The sequence below is a fragment of the Octopus bimaculoides genome, chromosome 13 (assembly GCF_001194135.2).
Source record: "Octopus bimaculoides isolate UCB-OBI-ISO-001 chromosome 13, ASM119413v2, whole genome shotgun sequence".
Lineage (NCBI taxonomy): Eukaryota > Metazoa > Mollusca > Cephalopoda > Octopoda > Octopodidae > Octopus > Octopus bimaculoides.
In genome coordinates, this window is record NC_068993.1 from 43605815 (window position 1) to 43632271 (window position 26457).

General features: G+C 35.8%; 1 protein-coding gene across 1 annotated transcript in view; it reads left to right on the forward strand.

Annotated features, from left to right (window-relative positions):
- LOC106882952 (cadherin-related tumor suppressor) overlaps positions 1-26457 on the forward strand; it is a 326029-nt gene that overhangs the window by 275469 nt on the left and 24103 nt on the right. The window contains exons 5-11 of the mRNA XM_052972443.1: positions 5179-5369; positions 9890-10350; positions 13089-13537; positions 15217-15397; positions 19029-19279; positions 21492-21682; positions 22678-23298. Of these exons, the coding sequence (XP_052828403.1) occupies positions 5179-5369; positions 9890-10350; positions 13089-13537; positions 15217-15397; positions 19029-19279; positions 21492-21682; positions 22678-23298 (2345 nt within the window). The remainder of the gene's footprint in view (positions 1-5178; positions 5370-9889; positions 10351-13088; positions 13538-15216; positions 15398-19028; positions 19280-21491; positions 21683-22677; positions 23299-26457) is intronic.

Below are 26457 nucleotides of genomic sequence, written 5' to 3' on the forward strand. Positions count from 1 at the left end.
CACCTTAATATTTCCGAAACTACCATCTTCCAAAAGCAGGAAACGCCAATATTATATTACATAATATTTTGTAATTGGTACACAAGTAGCTTATAAGGATTCAGTATTTTTTTAGGTGTCATAGTTTTCATATTGCAAACATTATGAACAGCAAATTGCTGAGAAAATTTCTGATAACCTTCCTTCCTTCCTTCCTCTCCTCTATTTCATTGGTCAGTAGCCACCTTGTTGCTTAAATCAGCCAGCATCTTCAGTATATACTTCACCTTCAAAAAATTCATTCTCGATGCACACTGATAAAACAATAATTACAAAACAAACAGAATTGTTTTTAGCCGATTGCCTATTCATATTTTGATATACAGTAGTTTGCAAGATGATATGTCGTTTACAGACAATCTAATAGCTCATACAAAAAGAGAATCAATTCTTTTTTTCTTTTTGTTATTGTTTTTTTCTTCTACTAAAAGAATAATTTGAAAAGAAGTTTTGACAAATATTATCTAATGGTATATTACGTCTGGAAGGTCATTACTATGTCTTGTAACCCTTCTTTTTATATTGAAAGAAATATTGTAAGTATGATTATCATTATTAAGGCAGCGAGCTGGCAGAATCGTTAGCACACTGGACAAAATGCTTGGCGGTATTTTGCCCATTGCTACATTCTGAGTTCAAATTGTGCCAAGATCAGCTTTGCTTTTCATCCTTTCGGGGTCACTAAATTAAGTACCAACTGCATACTGAGATCAATTTAATCAACTGGCTCCCACCCCAAAATTTCAGGCCTTGTGCTTATAGTAGAAAGGATTATTATTATTATTATTATTATTATTATTATTATTATTATTATTATTATTATTATAAAGGTGGCAAGCTGGCAGAATCGTTAGCACACTGGACAAAATGCTGAGGTCAAAATTCTGCCGAGGTCAACTTTGTCTTTCATCCTTTCGGGGTTGATAAATTAAGTACCAGTTGCATACTGGAGTCAGTGTAATTGACTAGTCCCCTCCCCACAAATTTGAGGCCTTGTGCCTCCAGTAGAAAGGATTGTTATTATTATTGTGATGATGATGATCATTATTATCATCATTAAGGTGGCATGCTAGAAGAATCATTAGCACTCTGAACAACATGCTAAGTAGCATTTCTTTTGGTTCTTTACATTCCGAGTTCAAATGCCACTGAGGTTAACTTTGCTTTTCATTATTTCGGGGTTGATAAAATAAGTGCCAATTGAACACTGAGGTCAGTGTAATCGACTCATCCCCTCCCTGAAATTGCTGACCTTGTGTCAAAATCTGAAATTATTATTCATTGCAGAATCATTGGCACACCAGGCAAAATGCTTAGCACCATTTTGTCCATCTTTATGAAATTCCACTGAGGTCAACTTTGCTTTCCATCCTTTTGGAGTTGATGAAATAAGTATCAGTTAAGCATTGGGAGCAGTGTAATCAACTCACCTCTTCCCCTAAAATTGCAGGCTTTGTGCCTATACTAGAAAGGATTATTATTATCATTATTATTAATATTATTATTATTATTATTATACAAGGTGGTGAGCTGGCAGAATCGTTAGCACGCCAGGCGAAATGCTTTGCGGTGTTTCGTCTGCCTTCGTGTTCTGAGTTCAAATTCCACCGAGGTTGACTTTGCCTTTCATCCTTTCAGGGTCAACAAATTGAGTACCTGTGAAACACTGGGGTTGATATAATTGACTAGTCTCCTCCCCCAAAAATTCAGGCCTTGTGCCTTTAGTAGAAAAGATTGTTATTATTATTATTATTATTGTTCAGTAATTTTATTTTTATAACGTGCTTTCACTTCACTACCGAGCGCAGCTCTGTGCGCCTTGGGTATGTGCTGTGGTTTGCTGTGGTGCTCTTATGTTTACTGTATTGAAAGTGTTTTGCGTAGAATGTGTGCAGTACCCAGTAGTGCAATTTTCTGTATGTTATATATATTTGTAAGTCCTGGTGTTTTTGTTATGTATTTGTCTGAATATTTTTTTTATTATACCTAAGGCACCTACTATGATAGGAATTGTTTCTGTTTTTAGATTCCACATTCGATATTATTATTATTATTATTGCCTTAGATGCAGGCATAGTTGTGAGGTTAACAAGTATCCTTCCAAGCCACATGATTTCGGGTTCAGTCCCACTATGTGTTACCTCATAAGTATTTTCTACCATAGCCCTGAGTTTACCAAAGCTTTGTGAGTGGATTTGCTAAATGGAAACTGAAAGAAGCCCATTGTATGTATGTGTGTGTGTGTGTTTGTTTGTATATGTGTGTGAGTGGATGTGTGTTTCTTTGTCTTGGCATTGTACAATTATTAAATAGTCATTCATTTCCAGCATTCTACAAAAACAAAATAATGATGATTATTATTATTGTTATTGCTGTTATTATTTGTTTGTGTCAGACAACATCTGGCTGTCTAGCATTATTCCTCACTGGGTATTATAACATCTGCAATAATAGAGACCAATTTGAAGATAGATGTGTTTTTCAACAGCTTTTGTTGTGGCCATGACGAGCAATTATCTGTTGTTGACTTACAAAAGGCAACTAAGTGTTTACTTCTGTTTTTATTTTGTAAAATTATACAAACAACTATGACAGTTTCCCATAAAGTAAAATGACGTTCTGATTCTATAATAATTTGAAAGCGTGTCATTTACCGGATTAAAAATTTCATAAATTTTAAGAGAGAGTTGCAGTGCTTCTTTCACTGCAAATAAGAAAACGGAAAGTTTCGTTGATAACAAAAACTGCTAATTCTATATTTACTGATAAACTAATTTTCTTTGCACTAAAGCATTGCAAAGAAATAATTCCTTCAAATTTTAATACTAACATCGCTTCAAAGATAGCGCAGCATCTGGTGATGATATTAAATTGTGTGGAAGTCACTTTGTTACATGTAGAACCATTTCTGCGGATGTGGTCGAGTGCAAGATCAATATTACATTCTCAATACAATCGCGATGATTTCGTTCAATACAAATGTTTTGAGTTCTGGCAATTGTATGCCAACATCTGATATTAATATTGCTTCTTCTTCTCTTCTTTCTTTTTTTCTTTTTTTTTTTGTTTGTTTGTCACAAATTTAAGAATTTCAATCAGAATGAGTAATTTCAATTTGTCAGAAGAAAATACCAACTCTCTCCTTTCTCCCCTCCCTCTCTTTCTTTCTCTCACTATTCCCCTCCTCTCTCTCAAGATAAATGTGTTTCATGATTCTTGCATTTCCATTCTTTTGCATCTTCTTGAGTTAGTCTCCAGCTACAGTAAAAAGACACTTGCTCAAGATGCCACACAGTGGGACTGAATTCAATACCACCTGGTTCACAATAGGAATAAAAACACCTCTATGCTAGAAATGGCAGCTAAATTTCCCTCCAATTACACTCTAGAAGAATAAACACATTGAAAAGGTAGTTTAAGTCATCATCATCATCATCATCATCGTTTAACGTCCGCTTCCCATGCTAGCATGGGTTGGACGATTTGACTGAGGACTGGTGAAACCAGATGGCTACACCAGGCTCCAATCTAATTTGGCAGAGTTTCTACAGCTGGATGCCCTTCCTAACGCCAACCACTCAGAGAGTGTAGTGGGTGCTTTTACGTGTCACCTGCACGAAGGCCAGTCAGTCTTAAATATTCTTGAAAACAATTGTGATGGTCAAGATTGGAACAAGACACTTCAGTTCACGTTGTTCCAGTCTACTTAGATGAAACATGAGTACCAGCTTAGTATTGGTGGAGTCATCTCCCCTTTGCAGTTGTCATATCATAGATGATGCACTGATGCACTTACTCAAGGATGGCATAAATGAGGAGGAGGTGGTGATGGTGGTGGTGGCAGCAGTGGCGGTGGTGCCAGCCACCATTGTTATCATCCGTGTCTTCTTGCAACTACACAGGCACCTAAAACAATTATCATAACCATGTTTCAAGCTACCAGGTCATATTCACTTGTGAGTATTGGCTATACCTGCCCGCAATCAACAAAACACTGTAATCTTATTTCCTGTTCAGACTGTCTAGAATTAACTTTTATATGAATGTTGAATTTTCAATGTGGAAGCAAATTTTAGTCTTATTAATAAAATATGTATGTACAAGCCATTTTCACATTGGTGCAGGTATGGCTGTGTGGGTAAGATGTTCGCTTCCTATTCGCATGGTTTCAGGTTCAATCCCACTGAATGGCACCTTGGGCAAGTGTCTTCTACTGAGTTCAAATCCCACCATGGCCTACTTGGTTGGTAGACTTATTCCATCCATTACCTGATTTAACATCACCAACACCAGGTAGTTTAAGCAATTTTAGAGGAGTATTTTGGCATTACTGATTGAATGTTGACTTATTTGACATCTAATGTTTTAATGTTGCTCTCTTCCTCCCTCTCTTCCCCCGGTCTCCACCCCCACATCACCATATTTCTGCACATGCATGCATGTGTGTAGGTTTGTTTGCCTCCAGTACTAAAATGTATTGTCCCCAAAACAGGCTGAATGTCCAGTCAAACTGCCAGCTTCTGAACAACTGCACCCAATCAGCTCATTCCAACTTAAGAGAGAGGCACACACACACACACACACACACACAAACACACTGTTGCAAGCATTCAAACCTGGTTTCCAGTTTGAGAATAACTTCCTTCTTCCCTCCTTCCTGTCAGTCTTGGAGACCCTCTGAAGTGTTGTGGGCACTGCATTCTTTCCTGATTAAAAAAGAAAAAAGTACTAGGTCCATTAAACATTCTGTCAAATGTAATATTTATTCACATTGTTTTGAACTAATCATATAGCTTTGAGATTTTGACTACATGATTGTTTATTTTTAAAATGACATTGTAAGGAAGATGTGGGAGGCTGGATTTGGCCAGATTGAACATATAAACAGGTAGAATATTTTGACTGGATGTGGCCAGTTTGAATATATAAAACAGGTAGACTATTTTGACTGGATGTAGCCAGTTTAAATGTTAAAGGTTTTAATATAATTTTTCTCATTGCATAGATTATGAAAATGTTGATGTCTGTTTTGGTGGGGTTACCAATTGAGTCATGTGACTTCAATTAAAACTATGTATTATTCGTTTTTGGTAAATTTGAATTAACGATTACCATTTCTTTTATTCTTCTCTATTTTAGGAATCAATAGTAAATTGATCTACAAAATCACAGGTGGGAACCAGGATGCTCATTTTATTATTGATCCCCAGACTGGTATAATTTCTGTAAACCATACTTTGGACCGTGAACAATATCCATCTTATTCTTTGACTATTACTGCCATGGATACAGTATTCCCTGTTTGGCAGCGCCACTCTGCCCTTGCCCAGGTTAGTGTGATTTTTATTCTTCATTTGTATGAAAAAAAATGTGATATGTAATATGAATATATTTGATTCATTCTTTTAATTCTCTTTGGCTCGTTTTAGTCGTTGAACTTTGGCTTTACTGGGACACTGCCTTTAGGGGTTTAGTTGTGGTACTTATTTTATCAGTCCCCAATTTTTTTGCTGAACTGCTAATTTGTGGATACATAAACAAACCAATACTGTTTGTCAAGTGGTGAGATACCAACACGCACACTCTCCCATGCACACGCACATCAACCATCAATCAGGTCCCCTCTCTGAATTCAAGGCTCAACTTGCCAAATTTTTTAAGTTCCTTATGTGTTGTACTGCATATATACAATAAGCCCTTGCTTCCAATCCATTCTCTGATGTCAGTTCACAAACATCTTTGCTGTCTCTACCCTCCACACTTCCTATCAAGATGGTCTTAGGCAATGATTCATGGTGTATTAAAAGCCCAAAATATGATAGCTTTGTAGACTTGATTCTCTTTGGACATTCAGCTTCATATACATATATGGCAGTTACAAGGAATACGGAGATGAATACATCTGCATAATTTTTTTATTTAAATTTAATTTAGTTAAATATGCAGATATATTAATCTCCATATTCATTGTAACTGCCTTGGATGTACACTTGGTAAACTATTTATGATCCAGTGAAGCAAACCCATCATTTATCTATCGGATGAAATCCATTGGGATTGCTTGCCTCAAATAATCCTAGGTGCTGCTTACCACTCAATGCAGTTAGCCATAACTTTGATTATAATTGAGTGCTTGAACGGTACCCGCCTGGATATATTATACCTATCTCTGTGTGTGTGTGTGTGCACCACAGGCTTCTTCATAGTTTTTGTTTATTGAATCCACTTACAAGTCATTGCAGTTGCCCTCAAGTCAAAATAGAATCTACTAGCATCATGCACCATTCAGTGAGATTGAACTTGAAGCCATATGGTTGTGAAGCAAACTATTTAACTATACAGCCATGTCTACAACTCTGATCACACTGAGTAAATCCGAAAGTATTTGGTATTTAAAAGTTTTCATTGATTAGCTAGAAATTAAAACCTCTCTCTCTCTCTCTCTCTCTCTCTCATCTAATCTAAGAAAAGTATAAAGTATGAATTTATACCAATTCTTAAATCTTCTGCAAAATGGAACTTGTTGTTTACTTCCTTCATTTCATTCACCATGCCAGACTTGATGCTTTCTGAAAAATAACACGGGAATTTCTAAATCAAAAGAAAATAAGATTTAATGGTAGACTATTCCTAAGATTCTGTATTTTATCACCCAACCATTGCCCTGGTGACTTCAATACATTCCATATTACAAGAATATTAATATGAAGATTACCATTATATTTTCTCCAATAATAAAATTGATAAACAAAACAACAGCTGGAAAGCAAAGATCTTATTTTTGATTGATTTTTTTCGAACTAAGATGATTCCTACAAATCAACCATTCTTAAGAACATGACCAATATCCATCTTATTCCTTAACTATTACTGCAATAAATACACTAATCCCTGTTACTGCAATAGATACTCTAATCCTTATATTATTGCAATCGATCAGCTAATCCTTATTTGATGTTACCAAACTGACCTTATTTTTTTTTAACGGGTGTTGAAATTCTACAGTCTACAGAAAATTGGTTTTATTCAAGACATTGGTAAAGTAAATCATCAATAGATTGTTATTATCATCACTATTATTATTGTATGAAGGTGCATAGCCTAGTGGTTAGAATGTTGCAGTCATAATTGCAAACTTACAGTTTCAGTTCCTAGACCAGGTGGTGCATTGTGTTTCTCGAGCAAAATACTTCATCTGATGGTACACCGTGCACTTGTTCAGGCAACATTGATTTGATGGAGAAAGAGAGCTAATGTACAGCACATGCATTTGATCACTGTAAACAAATCATTTGTACAGGTTGTTCAGCAAAAAAGCTGAACACTCACACACCATCTTTGACAGGAGAGTCCTTCACTATTATTATTATTGTTATTATTGTTCAGTAGTTTTATTTTTATAACGTGCTTTCACTTCACTACCGAGCGCAGCTCTGTGCGCCTTGGGTATGTGCTGTGGTTTGCTGTGATGCTCTTATGGTTACTGTATTGAAAGTGTTTTGCGTAGGATGTGTGCAGTGCCCAGTAGTGCAATTTTCTGTATGCTATATATATTTGTAAGTCCTGGTGTTTTTGTTATGTATTTGTCTGAATATTTTTTTATTATACCTAAGGCACCTACTATGATAGGAATTGTTTCTGTTTTTAGATTCCACATTCGAGTTACCTCTATTTCCAGGTCTTTGTATTTTGAAAGTTTCTCCATTTTTTTTAGGGAAACGTTGCCATCTGCTGGTATTGATACATCAATTAGAAAGCATTTTTTTCCTTCATGTACAGTACATTTCACTTCTCAGAGCTCTCAATTTCACTTGCTCCAACTAATTTTGTAGGAACAGACAGCAATCTGTTGTTGTCAAGAGTATCACAGTGTCTTCTTCCATGATACTTAACATCCAAGTACCAATCTCAAAATCCTTGTTGTCCCCAATACAGCAGTTTTCTGAGCATCTTCTACCCTCATGCCAATCGCAATTTCTCCAACAAAATTCTCAAACCTGATTGTTAATGCTCCCAGTACCCTTACAACTATTGAATGACAGTTATTTTCTTCATTGCCAGCATTCATGCAATCTCTTCTTCTTGTGGCTTGTACTTCTATTATTATCATTATTATTATTATTTTGGTCTGGCTCAGGTTCGGTGTTATTCCAATAGGAATTATGTGGTTAGTGGGTTACTACTTGTAGCGTTAGGTATCCACAAGTTTTCAGCATTCTTCTTCTTATTATTATTATTATTATTGAGTGAGAGAGCAGTGCATGCCATCAAAGTAACACTGGGGTAAAATATACGAAGCCCAATATACCCATCATGACTACCCGTCTGATAAGGGTACACCAGGCACATGCATCACAACCATATGTGCACAACATGGTGATCTCATATCAAGATAAACAATGCATGACCTCACAGGTGGGGGCCCAGTTAGAATTTTCTTCAGGTCGAGTAGCCCATCCCACTCAAAAGGTCCCTGAATAAGGTTTGTTTCCAAAGGTGAATTATTCAAAATTATTATTATTGATAATAATAATAATAATAATGATGATGATGATATAAGGTGGCGAACTGGCAGAATTGTTAGCATGCAGGGCAAAAATGCTTAGCGGCATTTTGTCTGTCTTTATGTTCTAAGTTCAAATTCTGTCAAGGCTGACTTGGCCTTTCATGCTTAAAGGTTCGATTAAATAACTACCGGTTGAACACATTGATGTCAATATAATTGACATGCTTTTCCTCTCAAATTACTGGCCTTGTGCCAAAATTTGAAAGAATTATTATTATTTCTGTTTAGGCAGTGAGCTAACAGAATCATTATCATGCCGGGCTGAATGCTTAATGACATTTCATCTGTCTTTACATTCTGAGTTCAAAATCTGCCATGGTCGACATCACCTTTCATTCTTTCGGCGTTGGTGAAAGAAGTACAAGTTACACACTGGGCTCAATGTAATCAATTAGCCTCCTCCCCCAAAATTTCAAGGCTTGTGCCTGTAGTAGAAAGGATTATTACTATATATTCCTAGATTTAGAGTTATGTTCTATGTAGTCATTGTTTTTAAAACTGAATCAATTATTTAGTTCATTTTTACATCCATTTTTCTATGCCAGCATGAGTTAGACATTGTATATTATTTAGGTATTGTGTAACAGCCAGATGCCCTTCCTGGCACTATCCCTTACTTTTTAAGTAATGGATCTCTTCTTTCACATGAAGCAAGTGGATTATTTGTTAACAGAAGAAATGACAGTTATGTCACTGCTTGTTGTTCAGAAATTTTTGGAGTAACACAAATATAAACAAACAAATGGACACACATACACAATGCACTCTCACACACATGCACATATACATGATGCTCCTTTCAGTTTCCTTCTGTGAAATCAACTCACAAGACTTCAGTTGGTCCAGCATTATAGTAGAATATACTTGCACAAAGAGCCATGCAAAACCACTTGGTAGGCACATGGCTTAGTATTTCGGGTGTTGGACTCATGATCATAAGATTGTGGTTTTGATTCCTGGACTGGACGATGTGTGGTGCTCTTGAGCAAAACTTCATTTCACGCTGTTCCAGTCCACTCAGCTGGCAAAAATGAGTAATCCTGTGATGGACCGGTGTCCCACCCAGGTGGGGAATATATATGCCAAGGAAACCGGGAAACCAACCCTTATGAGTCAGCATGACTTGAGAAGGTAACTTTACTTTATGTGATAGGGAAATAAACTCTCTAACCACACAGCCATACCTGCACCTACATTTAGGGACCAAGTAAATAATTTTACCACATTGTTTCAGTTTCGGACCCTTAATAATATCCCTTGGTTTCTATTTTTTGCCTATTTCAGGTGACAATTATAGTATCTGATGTAAATGACTGTGCCCCAAGATTTACGTCGCCAACTGAAATATGGGTGGAAGAAAACGCTCCAATTAATACTATTGTGTACAACATTAAAGCAATAGACGATGATGATGATGGGCCCAATCAGAACATCAAATACTCCATCACTGCTTCTACTGGTCCATTCTCTATTAGACCAGATGACGGAAGCTTAAGATTGATGTCATCTTTGGACAGAGAGTCTCGAGATACTTACTATTTGACTATCAAGGCAACAGATGGAGGGACACCCATGTTATCGTCCACAATTGACATTGTTGTCCATGTAAAAGACGAAAATGATAACAATCCAGTGTTCTTCCCAAAGCAATATCAAGCAAACATAAGTGAAAGCAAGCCTGTTGGTACTATTTTATTGCGGGTCACCGCTACAGATCTTGACATAGGTCTGAATGGTATGGTTCGGTGAGTATTGCTTAAATTTTACTGTTTCTTAGCTTTATTTTTTAAATTAGAAAGTATCATCTTCATCATTACCATTTTCTTTTAATGTCCATCTTTCCTGCTGACATAATTTTGAAGGTTTGACATTATTTTAGTGCTTTGACAGGATTTATGACTGCATCCAGTTCCAGTGTCTGCTTTGGCTTGGTTTCTACAGCTGGATGTTCTTCCTAACACTGAAGTATAGTGGGTGCATTTTTCCACTTTACAAAGTGTAGTGGTTGCTTTTTTTTTTTTCATGGAGCCATCAATAGTGAGGTTACCATGCAGCTCATGTGACTCAGATCCCCTTCAATTGAATGGGGTTTCAATTAAGTTTTATGCTAGGGGATGAGAAGTTAAAGTAATTCATTTATTTTAGCTTTGTTGAATAAGCAAATGTCATAATTTGTCTATCTCTCATTGTTGCTCAATGTAGGGTGAGGGCCTTACTGGCCACTGCTATTAAGTTGACCAACAGGCCATATGAGATGTGATATTTTGGAGTCTTCCACATCCTAACAGAGGACAAAGATCCTTCCAACTACATTGATATTATTGGCAGAAACACACATGAAATTCAGGATGTTTCAAAGCCAAAAGGGGACAGAGATATCAGGTGCAGCATTGTGAAACATATCTCAGTTGCTACACGTGGAGAAGAAAAAGAAGTCTATGTGTCTGTGTAACTTATGAACAGAGATGCACACATTATACATGTACCTTATAATTATGTGTGGTTGTGGGATTCAGGTAGTGCAGTACTGATCACATGGTCACCAGTTCAACTCTTATTAATATAGCCATTGTGTTGTGTGCATCAATGAACAGAGCATGTAATTATTCTTGCTCTAATTTAGCTGATTGATATGAAACGACTTTCAACCTTTACTTTATGGTTGAGTAATTAGCAGTCAAAAAGTATCCAGAACCTGTTCTTATGGAAACCATCTCATTTGTATCAGTTTTTTCCCATACAGTGTAGATCCAGGAGGACTCTTTAATCTTATCTTTTTAATGGTAGCACCATGGTTCTAGATGGCGATGAATAAGCAAAAGCAACCTAGGATCCAGAGGACACTTTTGTCTTGTTTTGTTGAAGACAATGCAACTTTTGTAGTGGTACTGCCATGATAAAAGTGACCTAGTATATTCTGGTGATGACTAAGCAGACACCGTGTATTGTTAAGAGAACACTGTTGCCTTGTCTTGAGGATATGACGGCTGTCTAGTGGTAGATCCATAGTAGACGGCACCTTCTACATTCTGTAAAGTGCTTTATGAATGAGGAAAGACACCATAGTCCAAAGACCCCTTTTGCCTTTCCTGACGGACATGGCCAGCATGGAAGACTAACATTGAAGGATGATGATGTTAACTCTTTGAATTAGGAAAAACATCAATCCATAGAAGCCATGTTGTTGGCACTCTGTTGCTTACGACGTCGAGGGTTCCAGTTGATCCGATCAACGGAAACAGCCTGCTCGTGAAATTAATGTGCAAGTGGCTGAGGACTCCACAGACACGTGTACCCTTAACGTAATTCTCGGGGATATTCAGCATGACACAGTGTGACAAGGCTGACCCTTTGAATTACAGGCACAACAGAAACAGGAAGTAAGAGTGAGAGAAAGTTGTGGTGGAAGAGTACAGCAGGGTTTGCCACCATCCCCTGCCGGAGCCTCGTGGAGCTTTAGGTGTTTTCGCTCAATAAACACACACAACGCCCGGTCTGGGAATCAAAACCGCGATCCTATGACCGCAAGTCCACTGCCCTAACCACTGGGCCATTGCGCCTCCACAATAGAAGCCATAGCAGAAATAAAAAGTATGAGTGACACCTGATCCTTTAATCTGCCTAGGTGGGCCATAGTAACTCTTTAACTAAGTACCAGCTTAGACTATAACGACTCATCCAACTTATACCAACATGGAAAACGGGTCTAAAACAATAGTGATGAAGATGATGATACTCCACAATCTCCTTCTTCTGTGATGTGCAGCCATTATGTACTCTCTACTACATTGACTTAGTGCCGTCCTCAATAACGATTTGCTGCTGTTATAGCTTTAGTTTATTAAGTAGAACAGATTTCGTAAAGCTTTTCCACTAACTAAACTCAAACATTTCAGAACAGATATTAACAAAATCAATTGAGCTCAGATGGTAATGTGTGGGTGGTAGGGGTGGGTAGGGTGGTAAGATTATCTTTTAAAAATTCTTCAGTAATTTGTTTCAATGGCAACATTCAGGAACTTTTCAATATTGTTTTGTTGACATATAATGCTGTTGTTGTTTAACTCTCTTCTTCTCATCATCATTATTATTATTATTATTATTATTATTAAGATTATAAAAAAATTATAAAATAGTATTATTATTAAGATTATAAAAATAAAATTAAAAAATCATCATCGTCTCTTCTAATACCTATTTCTAGTTTTATTTAAAATCAAACGTATTGATTATTGCAGTGCTAATCGAAGAAATAAATAAACAAACAAAAATTTGCACTAATATCACTAGCAGCCCCATCATCAACACCACCACCACCACCACCTTTCATGTTTTAGCATTGTGTTTCTCTTATGTAGTTGATTGATGAAGCAACAGTAAATTATATAATTCCTGATCTTTACCGACAAAAACATCAAACAACTCCTTCACCCATTCACCACTTCTATTTATTAATTTGATTCAATCTCCTCTTCTTGTTTAGGTACTTTATCATTGAAGGCGATGATAACCAAGATTTCAGTCTTGATCAGAGCAGTGGTTTGTTGCGAATACAGAAACAATTGGATTACGAACGGAAGAAGTCTTACCACATTATCATTCAATGTGAAGATAACGGGGTCGAAGCCCGTAATGACACGGCAGCTGTTTATATCTCCATAGTTGACATTAACGATAATGCTCCAGTATTTGTTGACTCACCTTTTCTAGCTTATGTCCAAGAGAATATGGAGAAGTTGCCCGTCCATGTTAGTATATTGTCAGCAAGAGATGATGATTCACATCTGTACAGCCGGATAACGTATGCTTTTCGTGATGGTGACCGAAATATTTTTCATATAAATTCAAGCTCAGGGGAAATAACTGCTAGTCGAAAACTTGATCGAGAAGTTCAATCTACCTATAGACTCACTGTTATAGCTACCGATTCAGGTAAGAACCTTAATGATGTTTCTGTGTGCCAGAAGGTTTCTTGCTATCAAGAAGCTACATGCCTACTCTCATGCAATGGGTTTCCTATAGCGTGTGTTTGTTGTGTGTGTGTAAGAGAGAAAGAGAGAGACTTTCCATTGTCTTGATGTTGTTTCCATGCTGTGTAAAAACAATATCACTGCTTAAGGGATGATGTCTTTGTTTATAATCTGCTGTGAAGGCATCTCCAGCCATTGAGTTTTTCATTGCTTTAAAGGACTAGGGGAAACAAGTGGGAAGACCATGTGCCCACAAGAAAATCGTTGAGCCATAGAAATGGTTTTTCAGTAAGTTTCATCTGACCCATACTAGCAAGGAATATTGGATGATATCATAACAATGATCACACACACTGCACATATATGTGTATGCACATACTTTAAGGGTGAAATCCCAGCATGGCCACAGCTCAGTGAGTGGAACCCATAAAACAATATAAGAATATACTTCAAATTTGGAAAAATAAACATCTGTTGCTTTACAAACTTTTATACATTTTTTTCAAGTGTCATATTGGTCTAAGGTCTAGTCCCACTGTCTTTTACTCCATCCCTAGGCTGACCAGTGTCATATGAGTGAGATTGGACAGAAACTGTATGAGAGCTTGATGTGTATATGTGTGTGTGTATTAACCTCCCCAGTGGGGAATTGAACCCTGGTCTCCCACATGATAGGTGTTGATACTTACCACTATGGCTCAGTGATTAGAGTGTCAGCCTCACAATCATGAGGTAGTGAGTTTGATTCTCAGACTGGACTATGTGTTGTGTTCTTGAGCAAGACGCTTTATTTCATGTTGCTCCAGTTCACTCAGCTGTTGAAATGAGTTGCGGCCTCACTGGTGCCAAGCTGTATTGACCTCTGCCTTTCCCTTGGATAACATTGGTGGTGTGGAGAAGGAGGCTGGTATTCATGGGTAACTACTGGTCTTCCATAAACAACCGGACCTTTACCCCTGAGGGTAACTTTCTAGATGTAATCCCATGGTCATTCATGACTGAAGGGGGTCTTTATCCTTGTGTGTGTGTGTGTGTGAAGGTTGGCATTTCCTTTTGGCACATGAGAGAAGAAGAAAAAAAGAAAATGGTGTTGTTGTATTTACGTTTTGGTGTACATAACATAATTTCAAAGTAATGGAATAAAAACTTTTGTATTTGTAAAGCAGGAAAGAGTTAGTGACAGGAAGAGCATCCAGATGTAAAAATACTGCTTCAAGTAAGCACCCATCCAACCAATGCCAGTATAGACAAGTGGATGTTAAACATAAACAAATATACAAATATTTGTTAACCAGTTGTCAGTCTTTGTGGAGGTACAAGGCGTAGTGGTTAGGGTGTTGGACTCATGTTCGTAAAATTGTGGTTTCAATTTCTGGGTCGGGCAATGTATTGTGTTCTTGAGCAAAACACTTCATTTTACGTTACTCCAGTCCATTCAGCTAGTAAAAATAAGTAATCTTGTAATGGACTGGCATCCCATCCAGAGAGAAATACATACACCAGAGAAACCGGGAAACCAGCAGTTGTCGATCTTAGACTACAATGTATTATCGTGCTGATGAGTTAAATGTATAATAATAAGCGTGCTAAAGAAAGAGGTTAGGTTATAAATTAATTATGCTTATCTCTTGTTTATCTCAGGGTCTCCTCCATTGACTGGTACTGGTACTGTGAACATTGAAGTACAAGATATAAATGATAACACCCCTGTCTTCCTGCAGCCACACTATGTAGGTTACATTGATGAGAATCAACATGAAAACTCTTCTATTGTGACTGTGAAAGCTTCAGACAAAGACGAAGGAATTAATGCTTTGATCAGGTGAGCTTTCAGGTTTACTCATAATGTCTTTGTTCTTTTGTTATATATTAATCTGTCTTTACTCCTGTATAAGTTGCACTACTTTAATCTTGATTTTAACTGAAAAAACTTGGGTGCAGAATAAATTTTGTTAATGAAACTGTTTCTAAACAGTTAATTCCAAATCATATCAAGGGCAATAATCCATTAGTCATTTTCATTATGGTGTCTAACATAAGAGCTAGGAGGATTTAGATTTTATAAGGTGAGAAGAAATAGAAACCTCTAGATGCCTTGTTGTTCCAAAGAACCTTAGTAATTACATCATAATAAAATTACCAAATATTTATAATAATTATCAACAAATATTTATGAGCATAATTCCCTATTTCGTTTTGGATTTTGTTATATTCTTCTTGTGTTTTGTTATCTCTCTTAGATTACTAGATTAACATACCATGTTTTTTTTTGTTGTTTTTTTTTTTAATAAAGATCCATAGATATGATCCCTTAAGATAACTACAGCATTAACTGACTAGACTGATAATATATATCTTGATGGTGAGAATGCTTCAAAACACTGTTCAAGAACAGAAATACTGTGCCCTCCTTGATATGTTAATATTTCATTCAACTGAAATAATGCAGTTCAGAAATAGTTTCTGTTATAAGTTACATAAATCTATAGAATGTGTTTGATCAAACACAGTAGTTATAATACACAAGGTATATTTTTCTCAAATGAGTTCAATAATCAAATGCATGCAGATCATCATCATCATCATTGTTTAATGTTTGCTTTCCCTGCTGGCATGGGTTGGACGGTTTGACTGAGGACTGGCAAGCCAGGAGGCTGCACCAGGGTCCAATCTGATTTGGCAAGGTTTCTACAGCTGGATGCCTTTCCTAACACCAACCACTCTGAGAGTGCAGTAGGTGCTTTTTACATGCTATCAGCACTAGTGAGGCCACTATGCAGCTTGCAAGACTACAAACCCCAAGTGGTGAGGAGGTGGGGCAACTGTATGCTAGGTGAATAAGAAGTGGATAGTGGTAAAATATAAAAGAAAACGACTGAAATAGAGGAGCTACATAGCCACTCACATTTTAGAAGAGAGGGTGAGTGAAGGTGGAGTGAAGAATTTAAACTGGAAATTTATAACATCATGATAAGAAAGAATTTTTATAGAAAAGTTATATTGAAGAATTTTCATAGAAAACTTATGACATTATATTGTGGAATAAGAATTTATGCTAGTATTTATTCAACAGTCTTACATAGCTAAAAGTTTTTTTTACTTTTTTTTTTATGTGCTTTGAACATTTTTAAATCTTCAGATGTGACCAGAATCCCTCCTTTTCTATAGCATCTACCCAGAAATAATGTCTGCATTCATCTTAATTCAAATCTTACATTCTAAAGAATTACAACGACTTATCTTATAGGAGAGTTTTTTTATTTAAAAAAAAAATTAAAAGCTTAGCTAAGTTCTTTATGATTTGACCAAAAGAAATTTGTATAAAAACCAACAAATAAATTAAGAAAGTAAGTTTGAAATTGTCTTCAGTGGCTGCAGACTGGATAGAAATGAAAAATAAAGTTGATTACAGAATCGACATGACAAAGCTGAATTTATATATAGGAAAAAGAAAAAGAAAACTAGATAAAAAGAAGAAATGAGATTATATAATCTCAGTTGGAAACTTATTATTGTCTCATGATTAATCTACCTGCAGAAAACCAAGAAATTGCTTGTGGTTTGGATTAAAATTAGTGCTGACATTAATAAGTCTTCATTAGAAAACATAATCATTGATTTACTTTCATTTTATCACACTTGGAGAACATTGAAAATATCTGTGGGTTTCAGTTTTTTGTTTTGTTGAAGTTTCTTTTGTTTTTTTGTCTGTTTTTGTTTCTTGTTTTGTTTTTACCTCTTGATGTTTGTTTTATGTTTTATAAGAAGAATACTGTCTAAATCAAACTGATAATAAATAGTATTTGTTATAGTCAATAATAATAATAATAATAATAACATTGTCATTTTTGACTAAAGGATTTATTTATTGATGAAAGAAGAAACATTAAATAATAATAATCCTTCCTACTAAAGGTACAAGGCTTGAAATTTTAGGATAGGGGACTAGTAGATGACATCGACCCCAGTGTTTCACTGGTACTTAATTTATCGACCCTGAAAGGAATAAAAGGCAAAGTCAAGCTTGGTGAATAATAAAAGCATTGCGTTATTTCAGACTAAAGGATTTATTTATTGATGAAAGAAGAAACATTAAATAATAATATTAATATTAATAATCCTTTGTACTATGAAGCAAAAAACAAAAGGTTTGAAATTTTGGTGTAGGCGGTAAGTTAATTATATTGGCCCCCAAGAATCAAGTGGTACTTGATTTAGCAACTTTGAAAGGATGAAAAGCAAAGTCGACCTCGGCAGAATTTGAAGTCAAAATGTAAAGACTGGCAAAATTCCACTAAGTATTTTGCCCAGCATGCTAACAATTCTGCCAGCTTTTCTCAATAATAATACTAATAATAATGATAATAATAATAATAATGGTTTCAAATTTTGGCACAAGGCTAACAATTTTAGAAGGATGGGCTAAGTCGATTACATCGACCCCAGTGCTCAACTGGTAGTTATTTTATCAACCCCAAAAGGATGGAAGGCAATTTTGAGGAGTGAAGGTTAGCTGCTACCATTGATCTCCAGTATTTGACTGGTACTGACCCCAGAAGGATGAAAAGTCAAGCTGACATCAGTAACATTTGAACACAGAATGTAAATAGCTTGAAAAAATGCCACATTTTGTCCAACTCCTTAATGATTTTGCCATCTTATTACCATAATAATAATGATTTTAGCAAAAGGCCAGTAGTTTTTAGAAGTGGAGAAGGTCAGTTACATTAATCTCCCCTTAATCCCATCCAGTACTTGACTGGCAGTTTTTTTTATCAACCTTGAAAGTTGACCTCAATGACATTTGAACCCTGGAAGTTGACTTCAGTGACATTTGAACCTTGAACGTTAATCTCAGTGACATTTGAACCTGCAACATAAAACCAGAAGGAATGTCACTAAGCATTTTATCTGATGTGCTAACAATTCTGGTTGCTTGCTGTCTTGATTTTTGAGATTCACATATTGATCAGCTTTTGAACGTACACCAACCATTTCTGATTAGATTCCTTGAAATGGTTTTAATGAGTGGTTAAGTAGCATTAACCAGTACAAGTTACATAACAACAGCTCAAAATATGTAGTTGTTGTTGTGCTGGTGAGAACACATGGCTTAGTGGTTAAGGTGTTGCATTCACAATAACAGAATCAGGTTTCAATTTCTGTACTGGGTGTGGTGCATTGTGGTTTTAAGCAAAAGACTTTTTATTTCATGTTGCTCTGTAATCACTTCAACATCTGCCGTGCGGTACACCATGCATCTGTACATGAAATGTTGATTTGATGGAGGAAATGGGCAGTAGAAACATTTGATCACTAAAAACAAATTACCTGTGCAGGTTGTTCAGCAAGAAATTTCAGAGCCCTAATCTGTCGAAGTCCACCGTTGTTATAGCTCGTTTTTGTTTTAATGTCCTCTTGAAATTAAATTAACGACTTCTATTTCGTTGCAGATATTCTCTGATATCTGACTTGGATGGCAAGTTTACTATTGATCCAGCGAGGGGAACAATTATGGCAACTGCATCATTTGATCGAGAAAAACAAGACCAATATAAGTTCTTTGTGGTAGCTGAAGATGCTGGCTACACTCCAAGAACAGCAACAGCTGCAGTGACAGTTAATGTGCGAGACAGAAACGATAACAAGCCAAAGTTTAATCAGAAATCATATAACAGATTTATTTACCATCCAACAGTAAAAGGTATTTTACAGTTATTGCCTATTGTTGTGTTTTGATGACTTTCTTTAACAATTTATGTGGACACCTTTCAACAGGTATTTTTTGTTTTGTTTTTTTCTTCCTTTCTTTTTTTTTTTTTTTTTTTTTTGTTACATTGAACTTGATTTATTTATGTCATCTCGAATATATAGAGTCATTCAATTAAAGGATCAACTTAATGGTGATAATATTTAAAGAAATGTAACCATAGAAGTGTATCAGAGGAGGAAATTGGAAATCTATAAGTACCTTTGCGTCTGGTCTTTCATTACACACAGTTACACGCACACGCGCACGCACACACACCCACGCATTCTCACACACACATGCATATATCCACACTATTTCAGCTACTGTGACTATAAAGGATAGACACATACAGCTTGTATATGTGTTGTCTGCCCACTGATATTTTCTATGTTTGTTCTGACACACACACTACATGAGACTGAGAGCATGGCAGTTTCAACATTAATTCATTGATGCTCATTTATTCATTAATTTGTCTTTACTTCCGTTTTTACTTTCTATGTTGGCATGAGTTAGAGGAATCTGTTATTGAGGTGATGTTTTACAGTCTGGTATCCTTCTTGACACATTTGGTTCAAACACACTGGCTCTGAATTACATCACCCCCTGTTTGTGTGTGACAGCTATCAATTAGCTCTTAGTTTGCTATTATCAAAAATATTCCATCCATGAACAACCATTCGTTTTCCAAACATAGCATATCTTGAACTACATTATGTAATGGATGCTTTCCACCTTTAAGATGGTAGGGTGTTATTTGAGGGAAATTTTGCTACCATTTCTTGTGAGTTGAGTGACCATGTAGAAAATTCCCTCATTGTTGATTTGAGACTGTTGTTGCCTAACAACAGGGAAGTCCTGATGAAGCTGACCCATGATCAAAGGCATTCCAGCCATATGTCTTGTGTGCAAGAAATTGGTAATGTAATATCCCTTGTATCCCATTTTGTTTTTTAGATGATATAATGGTTTTTCCAAGAAATTTGACTACTATATCTAACAAGTTGAGGGACTGCTTTGTTGGCCTGGTTCTTGTTCAATTAACTTCAATTAAATTTCTTGTATTATTTTTTTTTCTTTTAAGTCAGGAGGTTAGGCAGTGTCCCTGGCCTTTTACAGGGTCTCCAAGACTGGTGAGAGGGAAGGGAAGAGAAAGGTTCCCTCGAAGCAGAGACCTGCTCCCAAATACTTGAAACAGAGTGGACAGAGTGTCTGGTGGTGATGGTGTTAAACTGAGTGAGAGATTGAGATTATCACTCAAGTAGGGTATGGTAGTTTTGAGCCTAGAATGCATAGAGGCAGAACAAATGCCACAAGGCACCTAATTCAGTCTTACAGGAGGAGGGGATAAGTCGATGTACTTGACCCCAAAAGGATGAGAGGTAAAGTCAATCTCGGCAGACTCTGAATGTAAAGAAAGACAAAATGCAGCTAAGCATTTTGCCCAGCATGCTAACGATTCTGCCAGCTCGCTGCCTTAACTTCCCCTGATATTATTATTATAAGAATAAGAAACAACAGACTCTTGTCAGTTGATCTATGGGATGCTTAGCTTTTCACCCACATACACTTCAAAAATAAAATATTCTTCAGTAATAAAATAACAGCAAATTCTTCCACTGATGTTATCTTTTCATCCTGCTTTTGTTGCCCAAGCCTTCATATTACTTCTTTACTAAATGATAAGTTTGGTTTGTTCGCACCAAAAGCTTAACAGGACTTAATTATGCACCTGAAATTACAGCTAGCTTCTGCAGGAGTAGTCGTTTAAAAACAAACAAATTTTCCTTTTCATCCTTCATTACTAATTTCTACAACTGTTTTAGATATGAAGCAACACTTTAACTATCTTATTAGATTTATTCATGAATTCTATATTTTTGTACTGTTACTATTTAAAGAACTTTTATACCTTTGATGATTCATATTTGTAATTTTATTATTTAGCTTCAAATTTATAATCACCTTTATTAAAAAAATATCATTTGGATTAGAGAGATTAACAACAAATTCTGATGAGCCACTGCAAAACTGCAGTGGCTAATCCAAGTTTTGGAGAAAATTTTACTTTTATCTTTTGATATCATTAAAAAAATTTTGTTAAATTTTTCTTCAATATGTTATATAATCCATCTTTCCTTTTTTTTTTTTTTCTCTTTTTCAGGTGAATTTGTATTTGGAATAACAGCTGTTGATTTTGATATTGGTCTTAATGGAAAGATAAGCTATGCTCTTTCTGGACGTGATGAAAGTAAGTTTAAGATAAATTCTACGACAGGTGTTGTTAAGTCAAACCAAAACTTATATCTGGGACTTGGTCGGCAATTCATCATCTATGTTACAGCATCAGATCAGGTAATATCAAGATTTTTTAATAACATTTCATAAATTATATTTATCTATTTACTCATTTACTTCTTATTTAATTATATAATTAAATCCTCCAAAAGTGATGTGGGGAAAAAAAATTAAAACGAGACTGAAGACTTGGCCAGGTACTTGCTCAAAGCACCTGAGAGACCAGGTGATAAAGTCTCCCGCCATAGAATGGGAATAGTCCTCTCAGTAGGCTTCCACATAGTTTCCTCTATGATTTTATGACCACTTTCAATGCTCATGAAGCTCAAAGTTAGTTATTTAGGGTTACTGCTACCCTACACAGGTCGGAGACCGTGTCACACTGATATATTCCACTAATTGTAATTGAAGGGAAGGCACATGATTCAGCGGTTACAGCATCGGGCTTTCAATCATGAGCTCGTGAGTTCAATTCTTGGACTGGGCTGTGTGTTGTGTTCTTGAGTAAGACACTTATTTCACATTGATCCAGTTCACTCAGCTGTAAGAAATGAGTTGTGACATCACTATTGCCAGCTGTATCAGCCTTTGCCTTTCCCTTGGGTAATATATATATAATGTCATCATTTAATGTCCTTTTCTCCATGTTGGCATGAGCTGGATGGTTTGACACTCCCATATGTGACCAATCAGGTTGCCTGATATTGTTACACATCATTGATCACAATGCATTTCTTGCATTGCATTAGCTTTCAAATGATGCCACTCTGCTGGCTAGGCGAGCAGGCCAACATTCCCCACTACATGAAATGAAGTGTTTTGCTCAAAAACACAACGCACCGCCCACTCAGGGAATTGAACCCATGATCTAGCAATCATGAGTGCAACAGCCTAACCACTATGCCACATGCCTTCACTCCCATATATACACTCTGAATAAGGACCAATGATCCTAATGTATAAGAACGTTCATTGCAGATGTAAATAATGTAAGGTGCTTTCATGTTATTGAATTTTCAAATCTTTTTCTTTTTTTATTGTTTCTTCCACAGAGCCAAAACCCATTTTTCTCAAAAGCTAAAGTAACGATTCACCTTCTGCAAAAAAATAAAACCCGTCGACCTCAATTCACACTTGCCAAAACTGAATTCAAGCTTGAAGAAAATTCTTCTCTAAACACCACAGTAACTCGTTTGTCTGGTGTTTCTCCGAAGGCTGTTCCTCTGAAATACTTCATTGCAGGTGGAAACATCAACAATGCCTTCGGTATTGATCCTAAGCGTAATGACCTCATCATTGCCAACCAATTGGACTTTGAAGAAACCAGTTATTACAGTTTGTGGATTGGAACTTCTGATACTAGCAGTGACCCTCTGACTTCATATAAGGAATTGCGTATTTTCATTGCTGACATTAATGATAATGCACCCTACTTTGATCAAATGCATTATTACACTTCATTCGAAGAAACAAATGAAATAGGTAAAACAGTAGTATGTGTGTCTGCAAAGGATGCTGATTCTGGTAAAAATGGTAAGGTTACCTATAAAATCACAAATGGAAATTCTAAGGATGCTTTCCAAATAAAATCTTCAGGCTGCATTTCTACAAAGAACCAAATTGATCGAGAAAAAATTGACTTTTACCAGCTTACCATCAAAGCTGTTGACCAAGTAAGTATTTAAGTTTAAGAATTTTACTAATTCTCAGACTCAGAGTTTTGATAACAATTATCTCCATTCCTTTTAAAGGATCCCCCTTTTTTTCTGAAACTAAATCATATCAGTCACTAAATGCTAAATGCACCTCCAAAAGCCTTACTTATAAATTATAAATATCAAAATAGGATTAATTTGGATTAGGGTTTTAAAAACCTTTCAGAATTGCTGTGGAAGAAGAGAAACAATTGAGTTAGCTCATTTCATTTAACATCCAGCTTCCATGCTGGCATAGGTTGGATGGTTTAATAAGGTTTGACAAGTTGGAGGACTGCATCGTGCATCAATGTCTACTTTTGGATGGGTTTCTACAGCTGGATACCTTTCTTACTCAGCAATTTTCAACATAAGAACTAGTATTAACTCATATTTAGCACTCAACAATATGCTGTGTGCATATTCAAATTAAAAATTATATAAACGTAGTCGCTGCTCCAGCATGGCTGCAATTAAATGACTGAAAGAAGTAAAAGAATAAGTGCAGATATAGCCATGTGGTTAAAAAGCTTGCTTCACAACACCTGAGTCTTGGATTTTGTGGTTCAGTCCCACTTTGTGACACTTTGGGTGATTGTCATCTACTATAGCCCTGGGCCAGCCAATGCCTTACAAGAGGAATTCGGTAAACAGAAACTGCATGGAAGCACATTGTGTGTGTGTGTGTTTACATGCACCATAATTTTTCAGCAAAAGGGAAACAATAGATTAAGTACCAGGCTTTAAAAAAGTATATGTACAAGGGTCATTTAATGGGCTGAAGGCCTTCAATGTGGTCACTCAGCATGGTTGCAGTCTAGTGTCTAAAAGTAGCAAACAAGTAAATTATATGTTAATGACAAGAAATTCAGAAAAAAATTTTAATTGTTTAAAAATGCCTTGGATTAATTTCTACTTCACATCCATCTTTTTTTTTTTTTTTTTTTTTTTTTTTTTTTTTTTTTTTTTTGTTGAATAAGATGGATCTTGAACATTTGCATATTATTTTTAGAACAAGATACTCTTTATTATCATTATTATTATTCATACTGAGGTTACACCTGTAAAAAAAAAGGGTAATATAAAAGGAGAAGGGGCTGTATACCCCTCCTGATCAGGCTCCCATGGCTTTTATGGGTTTTTCCACATGTAACCTTTCGAAGCGCCTCCCCCTATTGGGAGTTTTATTTGTTATATCTTTCTCTGTTTTTCATTGTTTACACGAACGTTTTCTTTTCGGACAAAACCTTTTGTAACCTTCGTCCTGTCTTTGTCCTTACATGGTTTTAATTTATATTAACCCTTGTGGCCAATAAAACAAGAATCAGTTATTATTATTATGGTTTCAAATTTTGGCACAAGGCCACCAATTTCAGAAGCAGAGTAAGTTGATTTCATCAACCTCAATATTCTACTGGTAGCTATTTTATTGTCCCCAAAAGGATGAAAAGCAAAGTCAACCTCAGTAGAATTTAAACTCAGAACATAAAGACGTACAAGATGCCGCTAAGCATTTTGCCCAGCATACTAACGATTCTACTAGCTCACTACCTAATAATAATAATAATAATAATAATAATAATAATAATAATAATAATGGTTTCACATTTTGACACAGGGCTAGCAATTTTAGCAGGCGAGGTTTAGTCAATTACATCAACTTCAGTACTCAGCTAGTACCTATTTTCTCAACCCCTGCAAAGGGATGAAAGGCAAAGTTGGCTATGTCAGGATTTGAACTCAGAATGCAATGAACTAGAGGAAATGTTGCTAAGCATTTTGTCCAGCACAAAATTCTGCCAGCTCGCCACCTTAATAATTACAAATACAATAATGATGATAATAATAATAATAATAATAATCTAGGTTTTGAAAAAATAGTGAAATCTATTTTCTACCAGATTAGTACAAGCAGAGTTACGCACCTTGTTGAAGATTGCAGCTAAATAAAGTCTGATCATATTATCAGTATGACAATATCTTAAACTTTCTAACCATTTTCTCTCTTGTCTGTCATTCACATCTATCTATAATAATAATTATATATGATCGTGGCTGTGTCATTAAGATGTTTGCTTCTGAATCATATGGCTTCAGGTTCAATTCCACTGCATGATACCTTCAAGGTGGTTGCTCGGCATATGTGTGTATATATATATATATATATATATATATATATGTGTGTGTGTGTGTATGGATGTTGTATATATATTTATGTGTGTATACATGTGTGTGTTTATATTAAATATATATTATACAGGGTGGCCCAAAAGTAGGTTTACAGTTATTCAACTATTTCTTTCGCATTCATATATTAACAGTTTAGATCTTAATTATAAAAAAATATGAAACCATTATTCTATGCTAATTTAGTTAATTGTAAGATAGAAATTTAAACGTAATAAAATGTATTAAAAAGAAATTTAAAGTGCCAAAGTTATAACTGTAAAACTACTTTTGGGCCACCCTTTATGTGTATATAATACACACACAGACACACACACACTAGGATACCCATATATGAATGGTTCTTTAAATGAACTAATTGAATAACAAATGTCTTTTCTAAAGAAAATTAAACTCATAACAATCTGAAATTTGAATAACAAACCAAGTAGACAATTCATGCATATAAGTGACTGGGAGAGTGTGTACAGACAGTTTGTTTAATGTTCATGTACACATTTCATGCAGCTTGCAAATTTTCGTAGTTTATATAGAAAAATATTAATATTTCTTATATTTTTTGGATGAACAGAAGCAAAACAAAAAGATACACACATACATATTTATGGATGGGCCAATAAAACATTATTTCATGCTTTTATTTGGAGTCTGGGTGTGGCTTGGAACAGATTAACTCTATTTATATGTTTATATGTTTTTCAATTTATCATGTGAGTTACAATTTGGTTAATGAACAAGGCTCTGGAACAGATTATGTTCATATACAGAAATCCCACTGTGTGTGTGTGTGTGTGTGATAAGAAGCTTGCTTTCCAACTGCATGATTCTGGGTTCAGTCCCACTGTGTGGCACCTTTGGCAAGTGCCTTCTACAAAGCCCTGTGAGTGAATCTGGTAGACAGAAACTGAAAGAAGCCCATCGTATACATACATACATACATACATACATACA